This window comes from Cygnus atratus, chromosome 33, assembly GCF_013377495.2.
Source record: "Cygnus atratus isolate AKBS03 ecotype Queensland, Australia chromosome 33, CAtr_DNAZoo_HiC_assembly, whole genome shotgun sequence".
NCBI lineage: Eukaryota > Metazoa > Chordata > Aves > Anseriformes > Anatidae > Cygnus > Cygnus atratus.
Genome location: NC_066394.1, coordinates 665,717 through 688,467, shown reverse-complemented (window position 1 = coordinate 688,467; position 22,751 = coordinate 665,717). Strand labels below are relative to the sequence as shown.

The 22,751-nt window shown below is 67.7% G+C and overlaps 2 protein-coding genes across 2 annotated transcripts in view; both read right to left on the bottom strand.

Moving 5' to 3' along the window:
* LOC118260323 (zinc finger protein 420-like) overlaps window positions 1–22,751 on the bottom strand; it is a 337,064-nt gene that overhangs the window by 102,889 nt on the left and 211,424 nt on the right. The window lies entirely within an intron of this gene.
* COL11A2 (collagen type XI alpha 2 chain) lies at window positions 1,170–16,808 on the bottom strand. The gene is given in 69 exon segments (XM_050716045.1): window positions 1,170–1,316; window positions 1,669–1,902; window positions 2,193–2,261; window positions 2,355–2,467; window positions 2,550–2,838; window positions 3,014–3,067; window positions 3,148–3,183; window positions 3,322–3,375; window positions 3,569–3,676; window positions 3,867–3,920; window positions 4,019–4,072; window positions 4,197–4,304; window positions 4,407–4,460; window positions 4,568–4,621; window positions 4,924–4,977; window positions 5,075–5,128; window positions 5,209–5,316; window positions 5,407–5,460; window positions 5,604–5,657; window positions 5,744–5,798; window positions 5,896–5,948; window positions 6,236–6,343; window positions 6,510–6,563; window positions 6,662–6,715; window positions 6,787–6,894; window positions 6,968–7,075; window positions 7,158–7,211; window positions 7,290–7,379; window positions 7,490–7,597; window positions 7,687–7,710; window positions 7,712–7,741; window positions 7,857–7,910; window positions 7,982–8,035; window positions 8,119–8,163; window positions 8,287–8,340; window positions 8,462–8,506; window positions 8,606–8,659; window positions 8,767–8,820; window positions 8,901–9,008; window positions 9,202–9,255; window positions 9,363–9,407; window positions 9,551–9,604; window positions 9,690–9,734; window positions 10,099–10,152; window positions 10,225–10,269; window positions 10,386–10,439; window positions 10,601–10,645; window positions 10,749–10,802; window positions 10,967–11,011; window positions 11,119–11,172; window positions 11,533–11,586; window positions 11,852–11,905; window positions 11,976–12,029; window positions 12,139–12,192; window positions 12,321–12,377; window positions 12,616–12,702; window positions 12,827–12,901; window positions 12,976–13,038; window positions 13,127–13,168; window positions 13,299–13,358; window positions 13,819–13,944; window positions 14,110–14,241; window positions 14,443–14,610; window positions 15,095–15,184; window positions 15,483–15,608; window positions 15,716–15,878; window positions 15,986–16,196; window positions 16,279–16,446; window positions 16,796–16,808. Coding segments are annotated over 69 exon segments (5,412 nt in total).

Below are 22,751 nucleotides of genomic sequence, written 5' to 3'. Positions count from 1 at the left end.
CCAGGCACTGTGCTGGGTCATGCGGAAATTCACATCTTATTTTTGGGGGGGAAAATCCAAAAATTACGCAGCAGGGACCAGTACTGATGGTTGTATCCACTCCTTTAAATAATATAATTAATTTAAAATAGAAAAAAAAAATAAAACACAGTAAAAACACAACGTCCTTCTTCCTCACTGCTTTCCACGGGCTACGGGCAGGCGGTGTTGGAGGCTTTTTAAGCACACCCATCGTGAGGACGCCTCGCAGTGACCGGAGGTAGGACTGAGGACAGGGACCAGCACCCTCCACATTGATGGGTGCTGCGGGGCTGTGAAGTGGCACCCCGATGCGACAGGGAAGCTTTTTCAAATTAATTAGCCTGGATTAGCAGAGTTAACGAAGTCAAGCAGCAGCTTCACCTCTATGAGCCAGGCTGGGCTGGGCTAGGGAACCCACAAACGTCGCTCAGTTGTCGGAGGTGGTCAGGCACTGCTGCCGTGGGGTTGTATATACAGGAGATGGCACGCCTGGGGACAGATTTGGCCCCGGGTCCAGTCCCTCTGACCATGACTTGGGAGCACAAGGGCTGTTGTGGTGCGAATCCGCATGGAGAGGGAGATACGAGAACTCTCGTGCTAACCCCAAGCGCTCGCTAGCGGTGCATGACCACCAAGGGCAGCGGTGGCCCGGGCTTGCTTTGAAACCCTTCAGCTCTCCAGGCAGAGAGCAAAGCCAAGCAATGCTCCCTTTGCTGGCGGGTGTGCTCCTCGAGGGCTTCCCTGGGGCTGTGGAGCTGGGAGCATGGAAAATGAAGCCCTGGGAGTGCTGGGAAGGAGCACTGGGATTCGGAGGGAGATACTGGGAGGAAGGGAGCACTGCTGGGCGTCGAGGGAGGTAGCCAGTGGATCAGTTAAAAATTTTCCTCTCTGTCTCTCTACATATTAAAATATAGATTTATTCTAAGCGTTAAAGTCTCTTTGGCATCTCTCCAGACCCTGGCCCCAGTGGAGGTGATGGCGTTTCGGTCTCGACGTGTGCAGACGGGGCTGACCACATCCGCCCCTCGCAGCAGCAGGTGGGGAGGTGACACGAGCGGCGGGCAGTGGGGAGGCGAGGGGGCAAGGATCGCCCCACGGGAGGCCAGGGTGTGGCAGGGAGGGTGACAGTTGTAGGGGACTGGTTGGTCCTAGCCGAGGAAACAGACTGGTCCCACCTCGAACCCGAACCTCTGGCTGGGCTCGCCAAAGTCCATGACTCGCACATCCATTAGCGGGAGCTGCTCCAGGCGGGGCGTGCTCACCTCTAGCACCGTTTGGCTGGAGCCCTTTCGTGCCTGCAAGGTTTGGGGAGATGGATCAGGGGTTGGGGACACTGGGGACACCAGAGCCAGCCTTTCTCTTTATCCCGCTTCTGCTGCTGCTGAGTCCCTCTCCAGGTCCAGCAAGGTCCCCACGGAGCCTTCTCTTCTCTAGGTTAAATAACCTCAACTCTCTCAGATGGGCTTCATAAAAGAGGCTCTCCATCTTAGCACCTTCTGGTGCCTCCTCTGTCCTCGTTACCCATTTCATCCACCCCTTTTTTTTCACCTTCCTATCCTCAGTATTCCTCCAGCCCCCCCTATCTTGCTCCCCTTTACATCTCCCTCCCCGTCGTGTCCAGCCCCTCCTTTCCGCTGCGGTGCTCACCGCGCAGCCGTCTGTCACAGCTTTGATGTAGGGGCTGGTGTCGTAGCTGAGCTCCTCCTCGTTGGCAGCCAGGAAGCGGAGGGCATGCCGATGGTCCCCGGAGGTGGTGCTGTGCCAGGCCACCGAGCGGTGGCAGTGGTACGTGAAGTTTTGGCGGGCAGAGACACTGAGGAGCCGTAGGAAGGTCAGCTGCACCACGCCAAGGGGCTGGCTGTCCGAGTCTGTGTAGGAGAACTGTGGGACACGGGAGAGGAGATGAATTAATGCGGGACGGTGGCCGGAAGGGGTGTGGAAAGGGGGGCTGGGGGGTTCTGTTGGGATGTGGACCCCCACGTTTCCAAGAGGAGGCAGCCGGGGAAGGGGTGATGGTCAGGAGGGCTGATGGGTTCAAAGCCTGGTGGAGGACATTTCTTTCTCCTCAGAAACAGAGGAAGACGGGCACCCAGCCGTCACCGAAAGCAAGGTACTCGCGCGGGGACACGTGGACATTGAGCACATCCCCTGCGAGCCAGCAGCACCCTTACCCTGCTGCCCTCCTTGAACTGACTGAACCACCGCTGGGGCTCCTCCTGCTCCCAGGACGACATCTTCACCTGGAAGAGGAGAGGCAGCCATGAGCGGACCTCTACCCATGGGCGATCCCCGCCGCCCTGCCTCCCGTGGCCACGCCGTGCCCCTTCCTTCACCTCCTCTATGTCCTTGCTGGGAAAGACGCAGGTCTCCCCGCCCGCTGTGAAGTTGCAGAAGACCTTGAAGGAGTCTCGGGCGCAGCCCTGGTTGGGGTCAATCCAGTACTCGCCTGCACAGGGAAGAGAGGGCTCAGCGCATGGGGCAGCGCCACCGCGCCCGCTGCCCACCCTCGCCCCTGCGGCGCCGCTCACCATCAGGCAGGCTGGGGTGGCTGAGCTGCAGGTCCTGGCAGGTGCGGGCCGGGTTGTCCTGGGTGCCCATCGGGCGGCGCATGCCCTCGATCTCCTGCTTGAGGGAGTTGAGGGAGCCGAAGATCTCCTCCATGCCGTCGGCGTAGTCGCGAGCCGCCTGGTCGGCAGCTGCTCGCTCTCCACCCTCCTCCTCCTCCTCCTCCTCCACCAGCTTGCTGGCGTCGATGGAGCGCTTGCTCTTCTTGGGCAGCTGGATGGGCAGGGGCTGGATCACCTCCCCGGGGGGCCCCTGTGGTGGGCACAGCACCCTCAGCACCCCAAAATGAGGAGCCCGACGGATCCCGAAACCGCCCTGCGCTCAGGGCTTGAGGCACGAGGCATCCTTTGGAAGCCACTCCTAGCTGTCGTGTCCCGCCACCCCGCACCTCACCCCTTCCCCTGGCCCCAAACCTTGGGGCACTCACCGGGTGTCCGGGGGGTCCCGGAGGTCCGCGTTCACCTTTGGGTCCTGCTTGGCCCTAGAGGAAAGGGACACTCAGAGAGGACAGGCGTTGGGCAGGGGGCGGGGGGGTGGCAGGGCGGGAGCCTCGGTGCTTACCATGGCTCCCTTGGCACCTTTGGGACCTGCTGGGCCCTACAAAGCAAGACCAGGTCTGTCACTGCTGGGGAGGCGGGGGGAAAGGATGGAAACAGGGAGGGCAAGGAGCAAGGACGAGAGTGGAGGCAGAGGAAGGAGGGACACGGGACCGGCAGCAGGCAGGAGGGCACTCACGGGAAGGCCGGGGGGGCCAGCGGGGCCGATGGGTCCGGTAGCTCCAGGGATCCCCTGTGTGATGGGAGGAGAGCGGACAGCGGCATGAGGACACCGGGGGCAGCCCCGTTCCCACCTCCACCACCCCGCCTCCCCCAGCACCCCAGTCCCGGAGAGCCCCCCCAGCCCCAATCCCAACCCCAACCCCGCTCTGAACCCTTCCTCCTGCCCCCCCCCAGCCCCCCCCATTCCCTGGCCCCACACTCACGGTTTCTCCTTTCTGCCCCGTGGAGCCCTGGGGGCCGGGCAGACCCCGGTCTCCCTTCTCCCCCTGCTCCCCTGGGGGTCCGATCAGGCCAATGAGACCAGGGTGGCCCTGGGTGGGGGGGAGGACACACGGGGAGAGACACGGGAGGTCAGCACAGGGACGTGGGGGATGCCGGGTGGGGACAGCACTCGGGGGACACAGGAACCGGCGCGCCCCACGTGGAGGCGTCACCGTCCCCTACTCGCATCGGGCGCAGCGGTGACCCAGGGCACGGGTCACGCGCTGGCGCCTCGCTCACCTTCTCTCCTTTGGCACCGGTGTCACCTTTGAGGCCGGGGAGACCTGGGGGACCCTGCGGGGGTACACGGGCGGGCTCGTGCGATGCGGGGAGCACGAAGCAAGGGCCCCCCGCCTCGGGGGGCGGCAGCGGGGGAGTGGGGCCACACTCACCACTGGTCCCGGTGGCCCAGCTTGCCCTGTGGTGCCCGGCTTGCCTTGTTCTCCCTGCACACAGGTCAGAGGACTGCGTGAGGCCCCGCTATCTGCAGCTGCCACCGCCACCCCCGGGGACGCACGGCGGTGGCAGCTGCACCTCTGTGTCCCCCCCCCCCGGCATATTGTCACTTACCACCGAGCCCGGCAGACCCCTGAGACCATCCGGTCCCTGCTTGCCGGCAAGGCCCTGGGGCCCCACGGGACCGGTCTTGCCGGGAGCACCCACGGCTCCGGGTTCTCCCTGCAGGCACAGAGGAACCAGGTGAGGCCGATCCCGCACGTGGGCTCAGCAGCGCCACTGGGGTCTCCCCACGGGACACCCGTGGCCCCCAGAATCGCTCACCTTCGCGCCCTTCTCGCCCTGACGCCCCTCGGGGCCGGGGGAGCCAGCGGGGCCCTGCAGAGAGGAGAAACAGGGCAGTGAGGGACGGGAACGTGGCAAGGGATGGGGACGCGGCGAGGCAGGCGGCACGGGAGCTGGAGCCGGCCTCACCCACCACTTACCCTCTTCCCCAGGGGCCCGGGAGGCCCGTTCTCGCCCGTTGGACCTGGCGAGCCCTAAGAGAGAGAGAGAGGAGTGAAGGGAGCTGGCCTCGTCCCAAAATCAGGGTGGAGACCGAGGTGGTGAGGAGGATCCCGGGGCACACGAGGAGAACCCAGGCCGCGGGACGCCAGACGCAGCCGGAGACCGGGCGCATGGACGTGAGTGTGGTGCTGGCCCCTTCTGCCCACACTGCAGCACCCCAAAACATCGGGGCAGCTTCGGCCCCGAGCCTGGAGGGGGACGTGATGGGGATGGCCCCAGGCAGCTGAGGAGGGGGGCGCAGGAAGCGGGGTGCCCACCAAAACCAGGCACTCACCGGCTCCCCAGGCTCGCCATCCTCCCCGCGCTCACCCTTGGCACCGTCCTGGCCCTGTTGGGAAGGGAAAACCTGGGGTGAGCCCGCGGCCCCGAGTCCCCCCCGCCTCCCCCCCATAAGTCCTGCAGTCCCTTGGGGACGCGACACTCACCCTGGGGCCCATTTCACCGGGGGGTCCCGGATCGCCAGGAAAACCAACGGGACCCTGGCACGGAAAGAGCTGTGAGCATGGGGGGACCCCACAGAGCCCCCGCAGCCGCCCGGCCCCGTGCCCCCCACACTCACGGGGTTCCCCTTGGGCCCATCATCGCCGGGGGGGCCTTTTCCCCCCGGTGGCCCGGCCACGCCGGCGGCTCCGGCTTCTCCTTTCTCCCCTCGCTCTCCTCGCGGGCCCTGCGGCGCAAGAAAAGGGGTCGGCACGCTGCAGAGGCAGCTGGGGGGGTACGGGGACGGGCTTTGGGGTCCCCCCCCGTAGGCACTCACCTTGACTCCTGGTTCCCCTTGGATGCCTGGGGCCCCCGATTCACCAGGGTCCCCCTAAAATGGGAAGAGAGAGAAGTGAACCCCCCCCCCCTCCAAACCAAGCCCCCCGGCGGGGTACCCTGGCCCCGCTGAGCCACCACCACCCCGCAGAGGCACGGTTCAGGGCGGACCCCGCTGTCCGCCAGCCACGGACATACCTTCTCCCCGGGGGGGCCCAGGTTGCCGATACCTCCAGGGGGTCCCTGGGGTCCCTGCAGTGGGGGGAGAGCAGAGGCGGTCACCCCGGTGGCCACACTAAAGGACCCTGGGTCCACAGGGGGAGAGGGGGGTCACTTACGTCAGCTCCAGAGGGTCCAGCGGGGCCACGGGGGCCTGGGGGGCCGGGGGGGGCCCTAGAATGGGAGAAAAACACAGCGTGAGGATGGGTCTGCAGGGTGTCCCCCCCAAAAGTGACATGGCATTGGGGGGGGGGTGGCAAGGACACTTACCATGGGTCCTACGTCACCCGTTTCACCCTTCTCACCAGCCGGGCCAGGCAAACCCTAGAACCGAAGAGAAAGGGTTAAAATGGGGGGGGGTGGGAGGGGGCAGGGGGTGTTGGGGGGCAGGTGGGGGGCACTGGGTGTCGAGGAGGGGGACGGGGACGGGGTAACAGTGACAAATGCTTGGGGCCAGGCAGGACGCAGATGCAGTGGCTCTGTGGGGACAGCGCCCGCCTCGCTTGCCGTGGGGCAGAGCAAAGCGAGGGGGTCTCTGGGGGGTCTCTGGAGGGTCTTTGGGTGTCTCCGGGGGGTCTCCAGGGGGGTCTCTGGGGGGTCTCCGTGCTCACCTGGAGGCCGATGGGGCCGGGGGGGCCGTTGAAGCCCCGCGTCCCCTCGTCACCCTTGGCACCGAAGTGGCCCTGGGGACCTCTGGCACCCGGCTCCCCGTCGGCGCCCTGCGGGGTAGGAAGGAGGGTTGGTGCCGCTCGGCTCACCGCGGTGGCGGGGGGAGGGGGGGGACACACACAAGGACACCTCCTGGCCGTCATCGTCCCCTCCGTGGGGGTGACACAACGCGGGCAGGAGCCCCCCTCCCAACCACGTCCCCCATCAGGTACTCACGGCGGCTCCGGGCTGCCCGACCGGCCCGATGGGCCCTGGGGGACCGGGAGGACCCTGCGAGGGGAGGGAAGGGGTCAGTGAGGCTGGGACAGCCCCACGGGAGGGGGATGTGGAGGGGGGGACATGGGCTGGGGGTCACCGGCCCTACTCACGTGCTCGCCCTTGTTGCCCTTGCTGCCCTTCTGGCCCGGCTCGCCCACCTCGCCCTGCGGGAAGAAGCCGAGGGATCAGCCCCAACTGGGAGCCGCGGGGCCACTGGGGCAGGGTGGCACCTCACCTTGTCGCCGTCCTCACCGGGGCCACCGGGGGGGCCGGCGGGGCCGGGCAAGCCCACTGGGCCCTGAACGCCGTCCCGGCCAGCGGGGCCCATGGGACCTTTCTCGCCCTGGGGGGAAGAAGAAGAGGGTGAGGGATGCGGGGACATCGGGGGACGCGTCGCCGCTCCCTGCGGTACTCACGGGGACGCCCTTCTCTCCGGCGGGGCCCGGTGGCCCTTGTGGTCCCGGTCGCCCAGGGGGGCCAACGGGGCCACCATGTCCCGGTCCTCCTCTCTCCCCGGGGGAGCCCTGGGGGGCGAGAGGGAGGGGAGTGAGGCGAGGGGAGCCGTGGGGCTGCGGCGAGCAGCGGTGGGAGGGCGTTCGCACTCACTGCGGGTCCTGGGGGTCCCGCCGGTCCCTCGTTGCCCTTCAGCCCTGGGCCACCCTGCGAGAGGAGGGGGATCAGTGCGATGCCTCTGGGGAGGGGACAGCGGGGGGGGACCCGAGGACGGGCAATACTCACTGGGGTGCCGGGCAGGCCCCGCTCGCCGGGGAAGCCCCGCAACCCGGCGGGGCCATCTTTCCCGGGGGAGCCGGTGGGACCAGGGTCTCCCTAGGGCAGGGGAAAAGAGGGGCTGAGCCACAGGGGCCCCTGTTCCCCGGTGGCTGAACCAAGCCCCGGCATCGGCATGGCGCCGAAAACCCTTCCCACAGCCTCCTCACCTTGGTGCCCTCTTTGCCAGACGGTCCTGGCAGCCCTTGTTCTCCCGGGGGGCCGGGGGGCCCCGGGTGGCCGCGCTCCCCCATGGGGCCGGACTCCCCAGCTGGTCCCTGGCGTATAGGGTGGGGGCGAGAATCAGCGTGGCCCCGAAGGCAGCGGGTGCACCCCTACGGTGCAGCAGCCCCAGGGCAGTGCTCACCTGCGGTCCCACCACCCCGGGGGGGGCCGGGGGGGCCAGTCTTGCCTTGGAAACCCTGGAGGAGGGAGGAAAGTGGGGGGGAGAGGTCAGCACAGGGTGAAATTCCCGAGTGTGCCAAGGTGGTTTGGGGGTAATTTTGGGGGGGGGGGGGGGGGGGGGGGGACACTTACGACTTCTCCTCGCTGCCCGGGGTGCCCGGGGAGCCCATCCTTGCCGGGGGGGCCCTGCGGGAGAGGAGCAGGGGGTGAGAGGTGCTGGTGGCACCCCAGGGGCGGACGGGGACCCCGCTACTTACGGGGGGTCCTTTGGGTCCCGGGAAGCCGTTGGTTCCCTGCGGTCCCGGCAGGCCCTAGAGCGGAGCGGAGCGGAGCAGGGCGGTTACGGCGTGTGGGACCCCCTCGCCCCCAAATCCCGGCGGGGGCACCCTCTTACCCTTTCTCCCGGGGGACCGTGGGGGCCGTCGCTGCCAGAGGTGCCCTATGGGAGCAAGGAGAGCACGTTTTAGGGCATCCAGTCGGTGATCCACTGCGGCACGCGCCGGGCGAGCACCATTGCACGCGTCCATGCGAGCGCCCCGCTGAGCAGAGCCCCGGCACTGACCTTCGCCCCTGACTTCCCGGTGGCTCCTCGAGGACCCCGCTGGCCCCTGGGACCCTGTGGAAGGAGACAGAGGTGGCTCAGGGACCCCCACCCCATAGAGTCGGGTGCTGGGACCCCAACCGGCTGGAGAGGGGCCGAGCGAGGACCCCCCCCGTTAGCTCTGCCCCAGACTCACCGTGGGGCCGCGCTCGCCCCTGGGCCCTGATTTCCCCGACAGACCCTACAAGAGAGAGCGCTTCAGGGACGTGCCATGGGGCAGGACCCTACGGCGCTCGTCCCCCACAGGGACACGGCCCCGCCACGGGGCACAGCCACTCACCCGAGCGCCCTTCTCGCCGTTGCTGCCCGGAAAACCGGGGAACCCCTGCGAGCCCTGGGGAGGGAGAATTTGGGGGGGGGGGGGAGGGGGGGTGTCAGCAGTGCTTGGGGAGGGGGAATGGGGACACGCAACTGGGGCAGCCCCACAGCCGCCGCGCTCACCTTGGGGCCCTGGCGCCCCGGGTACCCGGGCAGCCCTGGCACTCCCAGCTTGCCCTATAGGAGAGAGAAACGGGGTGTCACAGGGTGCCTGCTGTGCCCCCCCCCCCCGCCCCGAGCCCCACGCGGCCCCTCACCTTCTCGCCCACCAGCCCAATGGGGCCTGGGTCACCGGTGGGGCCCGTCCGACCCTTGGGACCTTCGGGCCCATCCTCGCCGCGGGACCCCGGCACGCCGACCTCGCCCTGCGGGTAGAGGTGGCGTCAGGGCAGCCTCACTGGGGCCATGGCCTCACCAGGGCCACAGCCTCACCGGGACCACGGCCTCAACAGAGCCATGGCCTCATCGGGGCCATGGCCTCAACGGGTCCATAGGCTCAATGGGGCCACGGCCTCATCAGGACCATGGCCTCAATGGGGCGCCGCTGCGTGCACCTACCCGGTCTCCTTTCACGCCCATGTCCCCCTTGAAGCCAGGGAAGCCTTCCTCGCCCTGCGGGGTTGGAGAGGCTGAGCTCAGCAGTCGGGGTGGGGGGTATTGGGGTTTTGGGGGGGGCCATGCCGTGCCCCCATTGCGAGGGGGCAAGGGAAGGTTCCTACCTTCTCACCCTTGTGGCCCTTCAGCCCTCGAATGCCGTCGACACCCTGGGGAGAGGGAAGAGTCACGGGGAGACCCCAAGCACCGCAGGCTCCTGCCCCAATTCCTCCTCTTCTCCCCCGAGAAAATGCCATGCTTGCAGACACCCCCTTGCTGTTGTGTGTCCCCCCCCCCAATGTCACGCACTGACCTTCACGCCACGGGGGCCTGGGTAGCCGATGGGGCCCTGGGGACCTGAGGGGCCCTGCAGAGGAGAGGACAGGGTGAGGGACGTGCGCGGGTGCCATCCACGCGGGGACGGGGCTGACCGCTGTCCCCTGGGCCCTTACCTGGTGGCCTTTGGTGCCGGGGGGTCCCTCCTTCCCGGGGTGACCCTAGAGCAGAAGGGATGGAGATGGAGAGACCCCAAAATTTGGCATGCAGCCCCGGCTGGGTGACCCCCAACCCCCCGCAGCCCCACAACTGGCCCCAAGGGGCTGCTCCCCAACCTGGTTCCCCCAAAGCACAGAGCTGGGCTGGGGACATGGGGACAGGAGTGGGGACATGGAGATAGGGCTGGGGACACGGGGATAGGGCTGGGGACACGGGCACAGCATGGTCGGACGTGGCCATCACGTGGCACGAGGCGATGGGCAGCAGTGCTTCAAGCGGACCGGGGCCACTCTGCGCATCACCGCCACAGGCAGGGGACAGTGCCTGGGTCACACCGCCCCGGCGCTGGGGACAGCGGGTACTCACTGGGGGGCCATCGGAGCCGGGCATGCCGGGGAGGCCGGGTTTGCCTTGGGGGCCCTACAGGAAGAAAAGCGGGGTCAAGGTCCCATCGAGGGCCAGAGGCCAGCGCTGCCTGTCCCCACGCGTCACCTTCTCTCCAGGAGGTCCCGTAGCGCCTTGAGGGCCTGGCAGACCCTAAAACACAGAGGCAGGATGGGAGTCACCTCCCGTGCCCCCCCCCAGCAATTCTTGCTGTGCTGTTGGGGGGTGACAGGGGTCCGTTTGTCCCCCATGGACCTGGGGGTGCTCACCTGGGTGCCGGGGGTCCCCTGCTGGCCGGGGGGTCCGGGCTCCCCTTGTGGCCCCTGTGACGATCAGACACGGGGTCAGTACCCAAAAGCGCCCCGAAAGAAGCACCGGTGTCCCCAGCAGGGGGGGGACAACCCCCCAGGTTGGGGTCCCAGCGCTGGGGGGGAGGCTGATGGCACGGATGGACAAATGGACGGACCGGCCGCCCCCAACTCACCAGGTTCCCCTTGGGCCCGACAGGACCGTCCATGCCACGCACGCCCTGCGGGGGAGACGCACGCTGACATTGGGACCGGGGAGGGACACAGGGGGGCACCAACAGGTTTGGGAGGGGACGGGGACGCGGTCCCCCCCACGGCACTTACCGGAGGACCAGGGATTCCCGGGGGGCCTTTGGGGCCGAGCAAACCTCGGGGGCCCTGTGTGGGGAGAGGGGGTGTTACGGTGGCAGCACCCATGGGGGGGTCTTCACTGCTGAGACCCTCATTCTCCAGGGGCTTGGTGCCAACGCCTGGGGGTGTTGGGTCTGTGTGTCCCCCCCCCAGACCCTCCCCACCAGCCCCATGGCCGTGTGGTGCCGTACCGCTTCTCCGGGCAGCCCTCGGGGTCCCACCTCGCCGTCGTCTCCCTGCAGGGGCGCAAGCACAGGGGGAGGCCACGGAGGTGAGGAAGGGGGTGAGCAGGGCCAGACCACCGACCCCCCCCACCCCACAACCCCCCCACGGCACCACTCACCCTCTCTCCATCCTCACCGGGGGGCCCTGGCATGCCCTGGGAGCCGGTTTCGCCCTGCGGGAAAAGCCGGGGTCACGTCCCCGCGGCGGTGCCAGGCTCGTGCCGGAGTGCAGCGGCACGGTGGCAGCGGCGGCGGCGGCGCGGCGGCTACCGGGCGTTGAGCGACAGCGGGCAGGGCGAGCGGGCGCCGTGAATGCGCGCAGTGTCTGCGCCGCCGCCCCCCTCAATGGGGGGCTCTGTGCCGGCCGCCGGGGGGGGAGCAACGCGGCTGGCGGCGGCGGCGGGCGCCAGTGTTTGCTCAGCCCGCGGTGTGCACCGGGAGGGGAGGCGGAGGTGTGTGTGTGTGTTGGGGGGGAGAGAAGCAGCGGCGTTTGCCCCCGGACCCCTGCCGTGTGTCCCCCCCCCATCACTCACCCTGTGCCCCTTGTCACCCGGCAGCCCCGGCAGCCCGTCGAAGCCTCGGTCACCCTGGGGAGGGGGAAGCAGAGATGTCACCGCTGGATCCACGCCAAATCCACACCGGATCCACGCCAAATCCACACCAGACCCACACCAGATCCACACGGGATCCACATGGGACCCACAGAGCCGCCGTGCCACCAAAAGGGGACCACGTCCCGAGCGTCCCCTCCCAGCACCAGGATCCCCAGTGGGATCCTCGTGGGTCACAGACACCCTGGGGACCCCCAGATCCCGAGGGGATCCCAAGGGGATCCCACCCCAACACAGTTACCTTCACACCGGGATCGCCGGGCATCCCCCGGGCACCATCAGCTCCCGGTCGACCCTGCGAGACACGGAGGGGTGAGAGGGGCACGGACCCCCTGACCCCGACCTCCAGCCCCCCCAAAACTCACCCTCCGGCCTGGCTTCCCTGGGGGTCCTGTCAGTCCCTGAGGGCCGCGGGGACCCTGGAGGGAAGGCGGAGCGTTAACAAGGTCCCCGATAACGAGGCACGCAGGGGCTTGGAGCCCAACGGAAGCCGGGGGGGGACGACACCACAACACCGGGGGCTCTCACCTGGGGCCCGAAATCTCCGGATTCGCCCTTCATCCCGGTGCTGCCGGGCTGCCCCTGCAAGCAGAGCACGGAACAGGGGGTATGTGGGGGGGCATGGTTACACCAGACCCCCCCCCAGCCACCCCAAAGGCACCTGAAGCCCCCTCCCCATCCCCAAAACCCACCGGGAAGCCGATACCCACCATGGGCCCGGGGCGGCCGGTGTACCCCATGGGTCCGGGGGGGCCCCGGAGGGCCAGCTGGAGGAGAAGCAGAAAGAGGGGGGTTATTTTTCCGGGGGGGGGGGGGGGACACACCCCAAAACATGCGTATTGTTGGGGCCACGTGACCCGAAATGCACGCGACTAGCGCGCAGCTTGGGGAAGGGCGACAGTGGTGGCCTCTGTCCTTTGTCCCCAAGGGGACAGCGGGGTCTCGAGGGACTTGAGGGCCCCCCCCCCCCCCAGCACACCCCCCCCCAGTCCTCCCCAGACTCACCCGTGCTTGCTGCAGGAGGGCCTGAGCCTGCGCCTCCTGCGCCGAAACCGCCGGGCCCTTGTCGCCGCCGCCGCTGCCAAAGCGGAACTGGGACGGGCAGAGGTGGCCGGTGGGGACACGAGCGTCACCGTCCCCGTGCCGTCCACCACCTCCCCAATTTTGGGGGGCACAACCCCCATCTTCCCAATCCCCCCACCCCCCAGAAACTCACCGGCAGCATCATGGAGGTCCCAGGGGGGCCGGGGGTCCCGTCGGAGCCAGGCAGCCCGGCGCGGCCGGGGGGTCCCTGTTGGGGACAAGCGGCGGGGTCACGGGCAGTGGCATCACGGTGGCACCGCCACCCCCCCGTCCCCTACTCACCCTCTCGCCGGGTTCTCCCGGGGCTCCCGGTGGTCCTTGTGTCCCCGGTGGTCCTGACATACCCTGAGGTTTTGGGGGGCAGCGTGAGGCAGAGGCGTCCAGGCACTGCTGTCCCACCCCCCACCCCCCTGTGCCCCCCACCAGCTCTCACCGCAGGTCCCTCGGGGCCGGGGGGCCCCTCCACCAGCATCCCCTGCAGACAGACAGAAGGACATTAGGGACACGGCGGTGACACAGGGAGGGGGGGATGTGGCCCCCCCCATTTGTTTTTTTTTTTTTTTGGGGGGGGGGGGGCTCAGGTTTCGGGGGGAGGGGTCACGTACCGGTTCGATGACGGCCGGCTCGCCCTTCTCGCCCTTGTAGCCCCTGGCGCCTCGCGCAGCCTGGGGGTGGCAGGCATGTAACCCCAAAAGGGAGCGGTCAGTACAGGGTCCCCACAATTAACACAGCCTTAATTAGTGCTCACCCCCCCCCCCCCCATACAATTAACACAGCCTTAATTAGCGCTCACCCCCCTACACACAATTAACTCGAGCTGCTCAGGGTGAGTTGACCCCCACCCCAAAACAGCCCCCCCAGAGGAGAGGGGATTTAGGGACTGGGGATGGGGGGGGGGGGTAAAAGGGGTGAGGAAGGAAGTGGGGGGGGGTGATGGCGGCGGGGGGGGCACACACAAGCGATGCGACGAAGACGAGGAGATGGACAGACGGACACGGAGACAGAACAGACGGACGCACGGACATCGAGACGGGACGCACAGACGTCGAGACGGGACGACGGACATCAAGACGGGACGCATGGACACACGCGCTCCCCCCCTTTCCCCCCCACACACACACTTACACCTCCGCTCTCCTGCCTCTCGGCTGACATGGCAGGGCCCAGCTCCGCCAGCCCCCCGTCGTGATAGTCGCGATAGTCGCGATATTCCTCGGAGTCATGCCCGTACACGGGGCCGGCCGCCCCTTCCTTCGCCCCAAGGAGAGACCCCATTACTGGCGCCCCACAGCCACCACCGCCCCCCTGACGCATCCTGGATCCCCCCCAACCCCCCCCCACCACCACCATGACCCCCCCACCCCAGTGCCCCCACCCCATGGCGGCACCAGACACCCCCCCCCCCCCCGGTGTTACCTCCGGCAGCGGGGCGGCCGCCGGCCCCGTATCGCCACGGGACGCACCGTCGGGGTCCCACTGCGGGGCCGGGAGGTGATCCGGGGTTGTGGCGGCCCCATGGGGCTCCTGGGTGGGGGGCAGCCCCATTGCCTAGTGAGGGGGTTTCGGGGGGGGGAAATAGGGGAGGGGGATATGGGGGGGGGGTGAGCGGTCACAGAGGCAATGGGGTGGACGGACAGACGGACGGACAGACAAGCGAAGCCAAGCGATCATGGGGCGACGGCAGCCCCGGGAGCGGGGGGACCATTCCTGAAATGGGCTCGGGGCGGGGGGCTCAGGATCATTCTGTACCTGCTGGTAGCTGTTGCCTCGCTTCCTGATGGCCCCGGTCCCTGGTGGGGAGCCACAGCTCGGGCCCCTCTTGTATTTTTCGGGGGAAATCCCGTTATCGGGACGTTGCCCACCACCGGGATATTGCCCGGAGGCGGGCGCCATGTTCATCATCATCATCATCATCGTCTGAGGGTTTGGGGGGCTGGCCCGGGGGGCGGGCGGGGGCCCGGCCTAGTGGGCATCTGGCTCCAAGGATGAGGAGGATGAGGAGGAGGAAGAGGATGAGGAGGAGGAGGAGAAGGAGGAGAAGGACAAGGAGGGTGAGGATGAGGAGGAGGAGGACGAGGAGGATGAGGATGAGGACGAGGACGAGGAGGACGGCGATGAGGATGCCGCAGCAACGACGTGCGAACCCACCCAAGTTGGGGAGGGGGACAGAGCACCCAGTATCATCCTGGGGAACCCCCAAAAATGGGGGGAACGATGACTCTGGGTCCCCCCCCGTTGCAGCATCCCCGTCCCTCCCCTTCTTTTTCTATCCATGCTCCGGCCACTGATGGAGGGGAGAGGGCAAAGGGGGGGGGGGGGGGCGCTGCGACACAGCGGACAGACGGACGGACAGACGGACGGAGAGACGGACGGACGGGCAGTCGGACCTGCCCGGCGTTACCTTTTCGGGCCCCCCCCCCTGCGGGGGCCCGTCCTCGCTATTTGTGTAGTAGTAGGGGTACTCGTAGTACTCCGCGTCCTCCTCAAAGTACTGCCATGGGGGGGGAGGGACGGGGGGGACAAGGGGGGGGGGACACACGGATGGACAGACGGACGGAACAGACGTAGGGGGACACAGGGGTGGCAGGGGCGAGAAGAAGCACACGTCACCGTAACGCAGCCCTCAATGGGCACACGGCGAGGGGGGGGGACACCCCCTCATATTTTTAGGGGGGGGTGTCAAATCCACCTGGGGGGGGCGCCACGTGCACCCCCGAGCTGCCCCCTTCCCCGTGCCCTCCCCTTAAATCCACCCCCACCCCCCCCCCCCCCAGCCCCTGCGCCCCCACCTCGTGCCGCTGCCGGGGGGGTTCCTGCGCCTGGGGGCCGCCGGGCGCGCAGCGGGGGGCGTAGTGCTCGCAGTAGTCGAAGGCCGCCTGCGCATCGGCCACGATGAGCAGCTGCTGGATGTCGCCCTGCAGGGGGAGGGGGGGGAGGGGGCAAAATACGGGGTTTTTGGGAGCGAGGCGAGACCCCCACCCCCCCAAAAAAAAAAATAAAATAAATTAAAAAATTGGCGTACCTGGAAAACCTCCTCGTCCAGGATGCGGGTGCCGAAGACGGTGATGCCGCGGGTGTCGAGGACGGGGCGGGCGCTGCGGGGCAGGGGCCGCTTCACCTTCTCCTGGCAGTCCAGCAGCAGCGTCACCGTGCGCCCGCGGATGCTCAGGGCCACCCGGTGCCACCTGCGGGGACACCCGGCAGTGGGTACGGGGTGCTGGGGTCCTGGGACCTTGGGGGGGCAGTCTTGGCACCCGGGGGTGGGTTTCGGGGCGTGACGCCGGGTACCCACTCGCCGTCGGCCAGGTCGATGCCGCGGAAGAGCGGGTAGTCCTCGGGGGCCGGGCGGCCGTGCTGGTCCTCGTAGAGGAAGACGGGCGAGCGGCCGAGCTCCAGGCCCAGCTGCTGGACGCCGTCCCGGTTGTAGATGGAGAGCAGGAAGGCCTGGACGCCGGGCTTGGCCTTCACCAGCGCCATGATGGAGAAATCCTCGGGGAATTTACCTAAAAACACGGGGACGCGCCCCAAATTGTGGGGAGCGGCTCGGAACCGGCGCCGGCACCGCGGCGGCGTCCTGGGGCTTACCGGTGAAGAGCTGGCGGGTGGGCGCGCTGAGCTGCGCGCGCCGCGTTATCCGGTAGGCGTTGTCGGCGGTGGCGGCGCCGGCGCCGTGCTGGGAGCAGAAGCCCGGCGCCTTCTTCACGCCCTCGGGCAGGGTGTGGAGCTGGAGGACCTGGAGCACGTCGATGGGATCTGGGGGGGAGAAAGTGGCGGTGACGGGGTGCCATAGGGTGCCCCTGAGTCCCATAGGGTGCCAGAGGGTGCCCCAGAGTCCCATAGGGTGCCCCAGAGTCCTGTAGGGTGCAATAGGGTGCCCCTGAGTCCCATAGGGTGCCATAGGATGGCCCTGAGTCCCATAGGGTGCCATAGGGTGCCCCTGAGTCCCACAGGGTGCCATATGGTTCCCCAGAGTCCCATAGGGTGCCGTAGGGTGCCATAGGGTGGCCAAGAGTCCCATAGGGTGCCATAGGGTACCCCAGACACCAAGGGCTGCCCTAAGCACTGTAGGGTACCCCGGGGTGCTCCAGGCACTACGGTGTACCATGAGGTGCCATAGGGTGTTAAAGGGTGCCCCAAGCACTGCAGGGTGCTATAGGGTGCCATGGAGTGCCATAGGGTGTCCCAGGTATGATAAGGTGCTATAGGGTGCTGAGGAGCAGCAAGGGTTGCCCCAAGCGCTGTAGGGTACCTCGGGGTGCCATAGGGTGCCCCAAGCACTGCAGGGTGCCAGGGGGGCCCAGGGGGTGCCAAAGGGTTCCCCAAGCACTGCGGGGTGCTATAGGGTGCCATGGGGTGCCATGGGGTGCCCCAAGCACTGCGGGATGCTATAGGATGCCACAGGGTGCCACAGGGTGCCATGGGGTGCCCCATGCTCTACAGGGGCTGCCCCAAGGGTACCACAGGGGTGCCACGGAGTGTTGTGGGGCACTGTGGGGTGCTGTGGGGCACCGTGGGACACCGTGGGGCACTGTGGGGCGCCGCAGCCGTGCCCGGCACACCCGTCCGGCCGCTATCCGAATTCCGATCTCCCCCCCGGGACGCCCATGAAGGGCGGCTTTGTTCGGCCAGGCAGCAGCGGGGGGCTCTCACCTGTGCCCGCGTCCCCCCTCCCCGCCACCACCACCACCTCCCCCCCCCCCCCCCCCCCCAGACCACAAGCAGACCCCCAAAACCTCCCCCACCCCCACCCCCCCGGCCCCCTGCCCAGCTCCCAGCGCCGGCCCCGCGTCCCCACCATCTGCAGAACCCATTGGGGCCGCGGCCAAGCACGGGGGGGGCATGGGGTGGGCGGGCAGACGGACAGACGGGGGGTGTGCACCGAGGCCTCCCCCCTCCCCAAGCCCCCCAACCTTTCCCCTCCCTCCCTCCCCTTCCCCCCCCCAAGACCCCAACCCCATTTAGAGGGGCGCCACGCCACGCGCGCATCCCGTGTCCGTCCTTCCACCCACGTCCGCCCTTCCACCCATCCGTTCGTCCGTCCCCCCCCTCCTTCACCCCCCCCCCCGAGCCTTCCCCAGCCAGCCCCCAGCCTGCGTTTCTCATCATCCTCACCCGCCTTCCTCCCCCTCCCAGCTCCCCGGCCGGGATTTCGGAGGGGGCACCGCGGCGGGGAAGCTCGCAGCCCCCCCAGGACCCTATAAAGGATGCTCAGAGCAAGGGGGCGGGGGGGACACACAGGAGGGGGGGGACACAGGCGCACACACGAGGCCGAAGGTCCCCTCCTCTTCCTCGCCGCCCGCAGCGCTTGGCCCCCTCCCAGCCCGGGCAGCACAGAGACACCTTTCTTCTGCCCCGCAGTGAGAGGAAAACCCATTACGGATGCATAGCTCAATTCCCGGGGGGGGGCACGGGGAAAAAAAATGCAGCCCCCCCCCCCCCTTCCCTCATTCCCTCCCCCCCCGCCCCGACCCTATTTCTCCATCTCCTCGTCGACCCCTGGGATTGGGGAGGGGGGCAATTGGGGACCCCAAGCCGAGGTCGCCGTCCCCAAAGCTCCCAGCACGGCGCCGGAGAACCCCGGGGAGCCCCCGAGACCCCCGGAGCTCCGGGTGGCCCCCGCTGGGTGGCCCCAGGACCTTTGGGTGGCCCCAGGACCTTTGGGTGGCCCCAAAACGCCCAGGAAGACCCCCGGGTGGCCCCGAGACCCCCAGGCGGCCCCAAGACCCCATGGTCACCCCGAGCCACTTGGGTGTCCCCAAGGCCCCCCAGGTGTCCCCAAGACCTTCAGGTGTCCCCAAGACCCCCAGGAAGACCCCCGGGAGTCCCCAAGGCCCCCAGGTGTCCCCAGGACCTCCAGGTGTCCTCAAGACTCCTGTGTGCCCCCAAGGCCCCCAGGAAGACCCTCGGGTGTCCCCAAGACCCCCAGGTGTCCCCAAGACTCCTGGTGTCCCCAAGCCCCCCAGATGTCCCCAAGCCCCCCAGGTGTCCTCAAGACTCCTGGGTGTCCCCAAGCCCCCCAGGTGTCCCCAAACCCCCCCCCAGGTGTCCCCAAAACCCCTGCAGGTGCCCCCAAACCCCCCCCAGGTGTCCCCAAAGCCCCCCCCAGGTGCCCCCAAAATCCCCGTTCCCCGCCAGACCCCAGGTGCTGGGGTTTCATCCGTTGTTTGTTTTTTTTTTTCTTTGGGGGGGGGGGAAGGGGCTGATTCTGGAAAAAGGTTGGTTGGGGGAAGGTGATTTGGGGGGGGGGGGGGCACGCAGCCGGCAGCCGCCTGCGCCTGATCCCGACCCAAGGAATTTCCAGCGGCCGCTGCCAGGCCGGGAGCGAGTGGAAAATGAGCCTGGGCGGGAGCGCGTTTATGGGGCCGGGGGGGGCCAGGGCACACTGGAGGGGGAGGGGGGACATGGGGAGGGGGTGAGGGACACTGGGGGGGGGGGGGGGGACGACATGGGGATTGGGGGGGGACGCATGGGGCACCCCTGTGATGGGGTAGGGATGGAAAAGGGGATGGAGGGGACGGGGTCCCCAGGGGGTGCCCCGTTTTCTTTGGGGTTTTTTATGGGGTGGGGACCACCAGGACCCCCCGGTCCCGTGGGGACGGGTGGCACCGGTGTCTCCCCGTCCCCCCGCCCCGGGCTAAAAACAGCCCGGAGCTGTCTGCGGTGGCCACGGGGCTAAAAATATCCCGGGTGGGACCAGTGCGGTGCGGGTGTGCCGCGGCCACCCCTGTGCTCCCAGTGCCGGCCCCCAGCAGCTCCCAGTACTCCCAGTGCTCCCAGTGCCAGCCCCCGGCAGCTCCCAGTGCCACTCGCCCCAGGTCCCACCTACAGTCCTGTCGGATTTCCCAGCCACAGCCCCCCAGTGCTCCCAGTTACAGCCCCCCCCCCCCCCCCCCCCCGCCCCAGTTAGAGCCCTCCCAGTATCTCCCAGTTAAAGCCTCATCCCAGTTCCCATCTCCCAGTGAGGGCTCCTCAGCATTTCCCAGTTACAGCCCAGTTCTCCCAGTTACAGCGCCCACCTACCACCCCCCTGCGTCTCCCGGTTACCATCTCCGGGATCCCCCAGCACTCCCAGTATCGGCTCCCCAGTGTCTCCCAGTTAGAGCCCTGCAGCATCCCCGGTGCTCTGAACTGCATCTGCCCAGTGTTCCCAGTAAGAGCTCCCAGTTCGACCCAGCACCTCTGGTGCTCCGAGCTGTAGGTCCCCAGTCCTCCCAGTAAGAGCTCCCAGTTAGATCCAGTGTCTCGGGTGCTCTGAGCATCTCCCCAGTCCCTGCCAGTGCTCCCAGTAACAGCTCCCAGTTAGACCCAGCACCTCCAGTGCTCTGAGCTGTAGCTCCACAGTCCTCCCAGTGTTCCCAGTAACAGCTCCCAGTGAGCATCCAGCATCCTCGGTGCTCTGAGAAGGGTTCCCAGTCCCTCCCAGTGTTCCCAGTAACAGCTCCCACTTGGATCCAGTATACTGGCTGCTCTGAGCTGCATTTCCCCAGCTCCTCGCAGTGCTCCCAGTCCCTCCCAGTTAGAACCGGTATCCCAGGTGCTCTGAGCAGCACCTCCCCGGTGCCTACAAGTCCTCTCAGTGCTCCCAGTAACAGCTCCCAGTCCTTCCCAGTGCTCCCAGTAACAGCTCTGTTAGATGCAGTGTCACAGGTGCTCCGAGCAGCACCTCCCCACTCCTTCCCAGTGCTCCCAGTAATAGCTCCCATTAAGAACCAACATCCCCATCGCTCCAAGCATCACCTCCCCGATCCCTCCCAGTGACAGCTCCCAGACAGACCCAGTCCATCCCAGTAACAGCTCCCAGTCAGATCCAGTACCGCAGGTGCTCTGAGCAGCGTCTCCCGGTGCTCCCAGTCCTCCCAGCAGCATCTCCCGGTGCTCCCAGTACCCCCAGTAGCATCTCCCCAGCGCTCCCAGTCCCCCCAGCAGCAGCTCCCAGCGCTCCCAGTCCCCCCAGCAGCAGCTCCCAGTGCTCCCAGTCCCCCCAGCGCTCCCACCTGCGGCCGCCGCGGGCCGGGCCAGGGCCAGGCTGAGCCCGAGGAGGGCGAGGGGCAGCGCGGGGCCGCGCCGGGCCATGGCGGGGCCGGGCTGGGGGGGCTCCGTTCCCGTTCCCGGTCCGTTCCCGGTCCCGTTCCGCTCCCGGGCTCGGTCCCGTCCCGAGTGCGCGCGGCCCCGCCGCTGCCCGGCCCCAGCCCCGCCGCCCCCGGCCCGCCCCCGCCCGGCCCCCGGGGCTGCCCCGGCCCGAACCCGCCCCCCCCCCCGGGCCCGCCCCCGGCCCCATTCCCTGGCCCCATCCCCATCCCATATCCCCGTCCCCATCCCGTATCCCCAGCCCCTATTCCATATCCCCATCCCTGTCCCCATCCCATATCCCCATCCCTGTCCCCATCCCGTATCCCCATCCCTGTCCCCATCCCGTATCCCCATCCCTGTCCCCATCCCGTATCCCCATCCCTGTCCCCATCCCATATCCCCATCCCTGTCCCCATCCCGTATCCCCAGCCCCTATTCCATATCCCCATCCCTGTCCCCATCCCATATCCCCATCCCTGTCCCCATCCCGTATCCTCATCCCTGTCCCCATCCCATATCCCCATCCCTGTCCCCATCCCGTATCCTCATCCCTGTCCCCATCCCGTATCCCCATCCCTGTCCCCATCCCATATCCTCATCCCTGTCCCCATCCCATATCCCCATCCCTGTCCCCATCCCATATCCTCATCCCTGTCCCCATCCCATATCCCCATCCCTGTCCCCATCCCATATCCCCATCCCCGTCCCGTATCCCCATCCCATATCCCCATCCCCTATACCCATTCCATCCCCAGCCCCTGTCCCCATCCCATATCTCCATCCCCTGTCCCATATCCCCATCCCTGTCCCCATCCCGTATCCCCAGCCCCTATTCCATATCCCCATCCCTGTCCCCATCCCATATCCCCATCCCTGTCCCCATCCCGTATCCTCATCCCTGTCCCCATCCCGTATCCCCATCCCTGTCCCCATCCCATATCCCCATCCCTGTCCCCATCCCATATCCCCATCCCTGTCCCCATCCCATATCCTCATCCCTGTCCCCATCCCATATCCCCATCCCTGTCCCCATCCCATATCCCCATCCCTGTCCCCATCCCGTATCCCCATCCCACATCCCCACCCCCTATCCCCACCCCCGTCCCATATCCCCATTCCATCCCCATCCCCAATCTCTGGCCCTGTCCCATGCTCCCACCCCACCCTCGTCCTATATCCCCATCCCTTTCCCCATCCCCTATCTCCACGCCCTACTCCATATCCCCATCCCACATCCCCAGACCCTGTCCCATATCCCCACCCCATACCCGTCCCCATCCCATATCCCTAGCCCCCATCCCACGTCGCCATCCCATGCCCCTGCTACCCTACTCCCGTCCCTATCCCTGACCCTATCCCCGGCCCCCGCCCCCATGCCCCTGTCCCCGAATCATGTCCCCATCCCAGCTGCCCCGCTCCTGCCCCTCCGGCCCCATTCCATGTCCCCATCCCATGTCGTGGTCCCAATCCCCATCCTGTGTCCCCATCCCACATCCCGTGTCCCAACCCCACGTCCCGGACCCCATTCCAATCCCGTGTCCCCATCCCCAGCCCAAGTCCCTATCCCGTGTCCCCGTCCCCAACCCGTGTCCCCATCCCGTGTCCCCGTCCCCAACCCGTGTCCCCGTCCCCATCCCCAATCCATGTCCTGGACCCCATCCTATGTCCTCATCCCCTCTCCCATGTCCCCATCCCTGTCCTATGTCCCCGTCCCACGTCCCCAGCCCTGTCCTATGTCCCCGCACCGCGTCCCCTGTCCCCACCTCAGCCCCGTCCCCAGACCCCAGTCCCCATCCCATGTCCCCTGTCCCCATCCCCTCTCCTGTGTCCCCATCCCATGTCCCCATCCCCTTTCCCGTGTCCCCATCCCCTGTCCCCATGCCATGTCCCCTGTCCCCATCCTGTGTCCCCATCCCCCCCATCCCGTGTCCCCATCCCCCCCATCCCGTGTCCCCTGTCCCCATCCCGTGGTCCCCATCCCCCCCCCC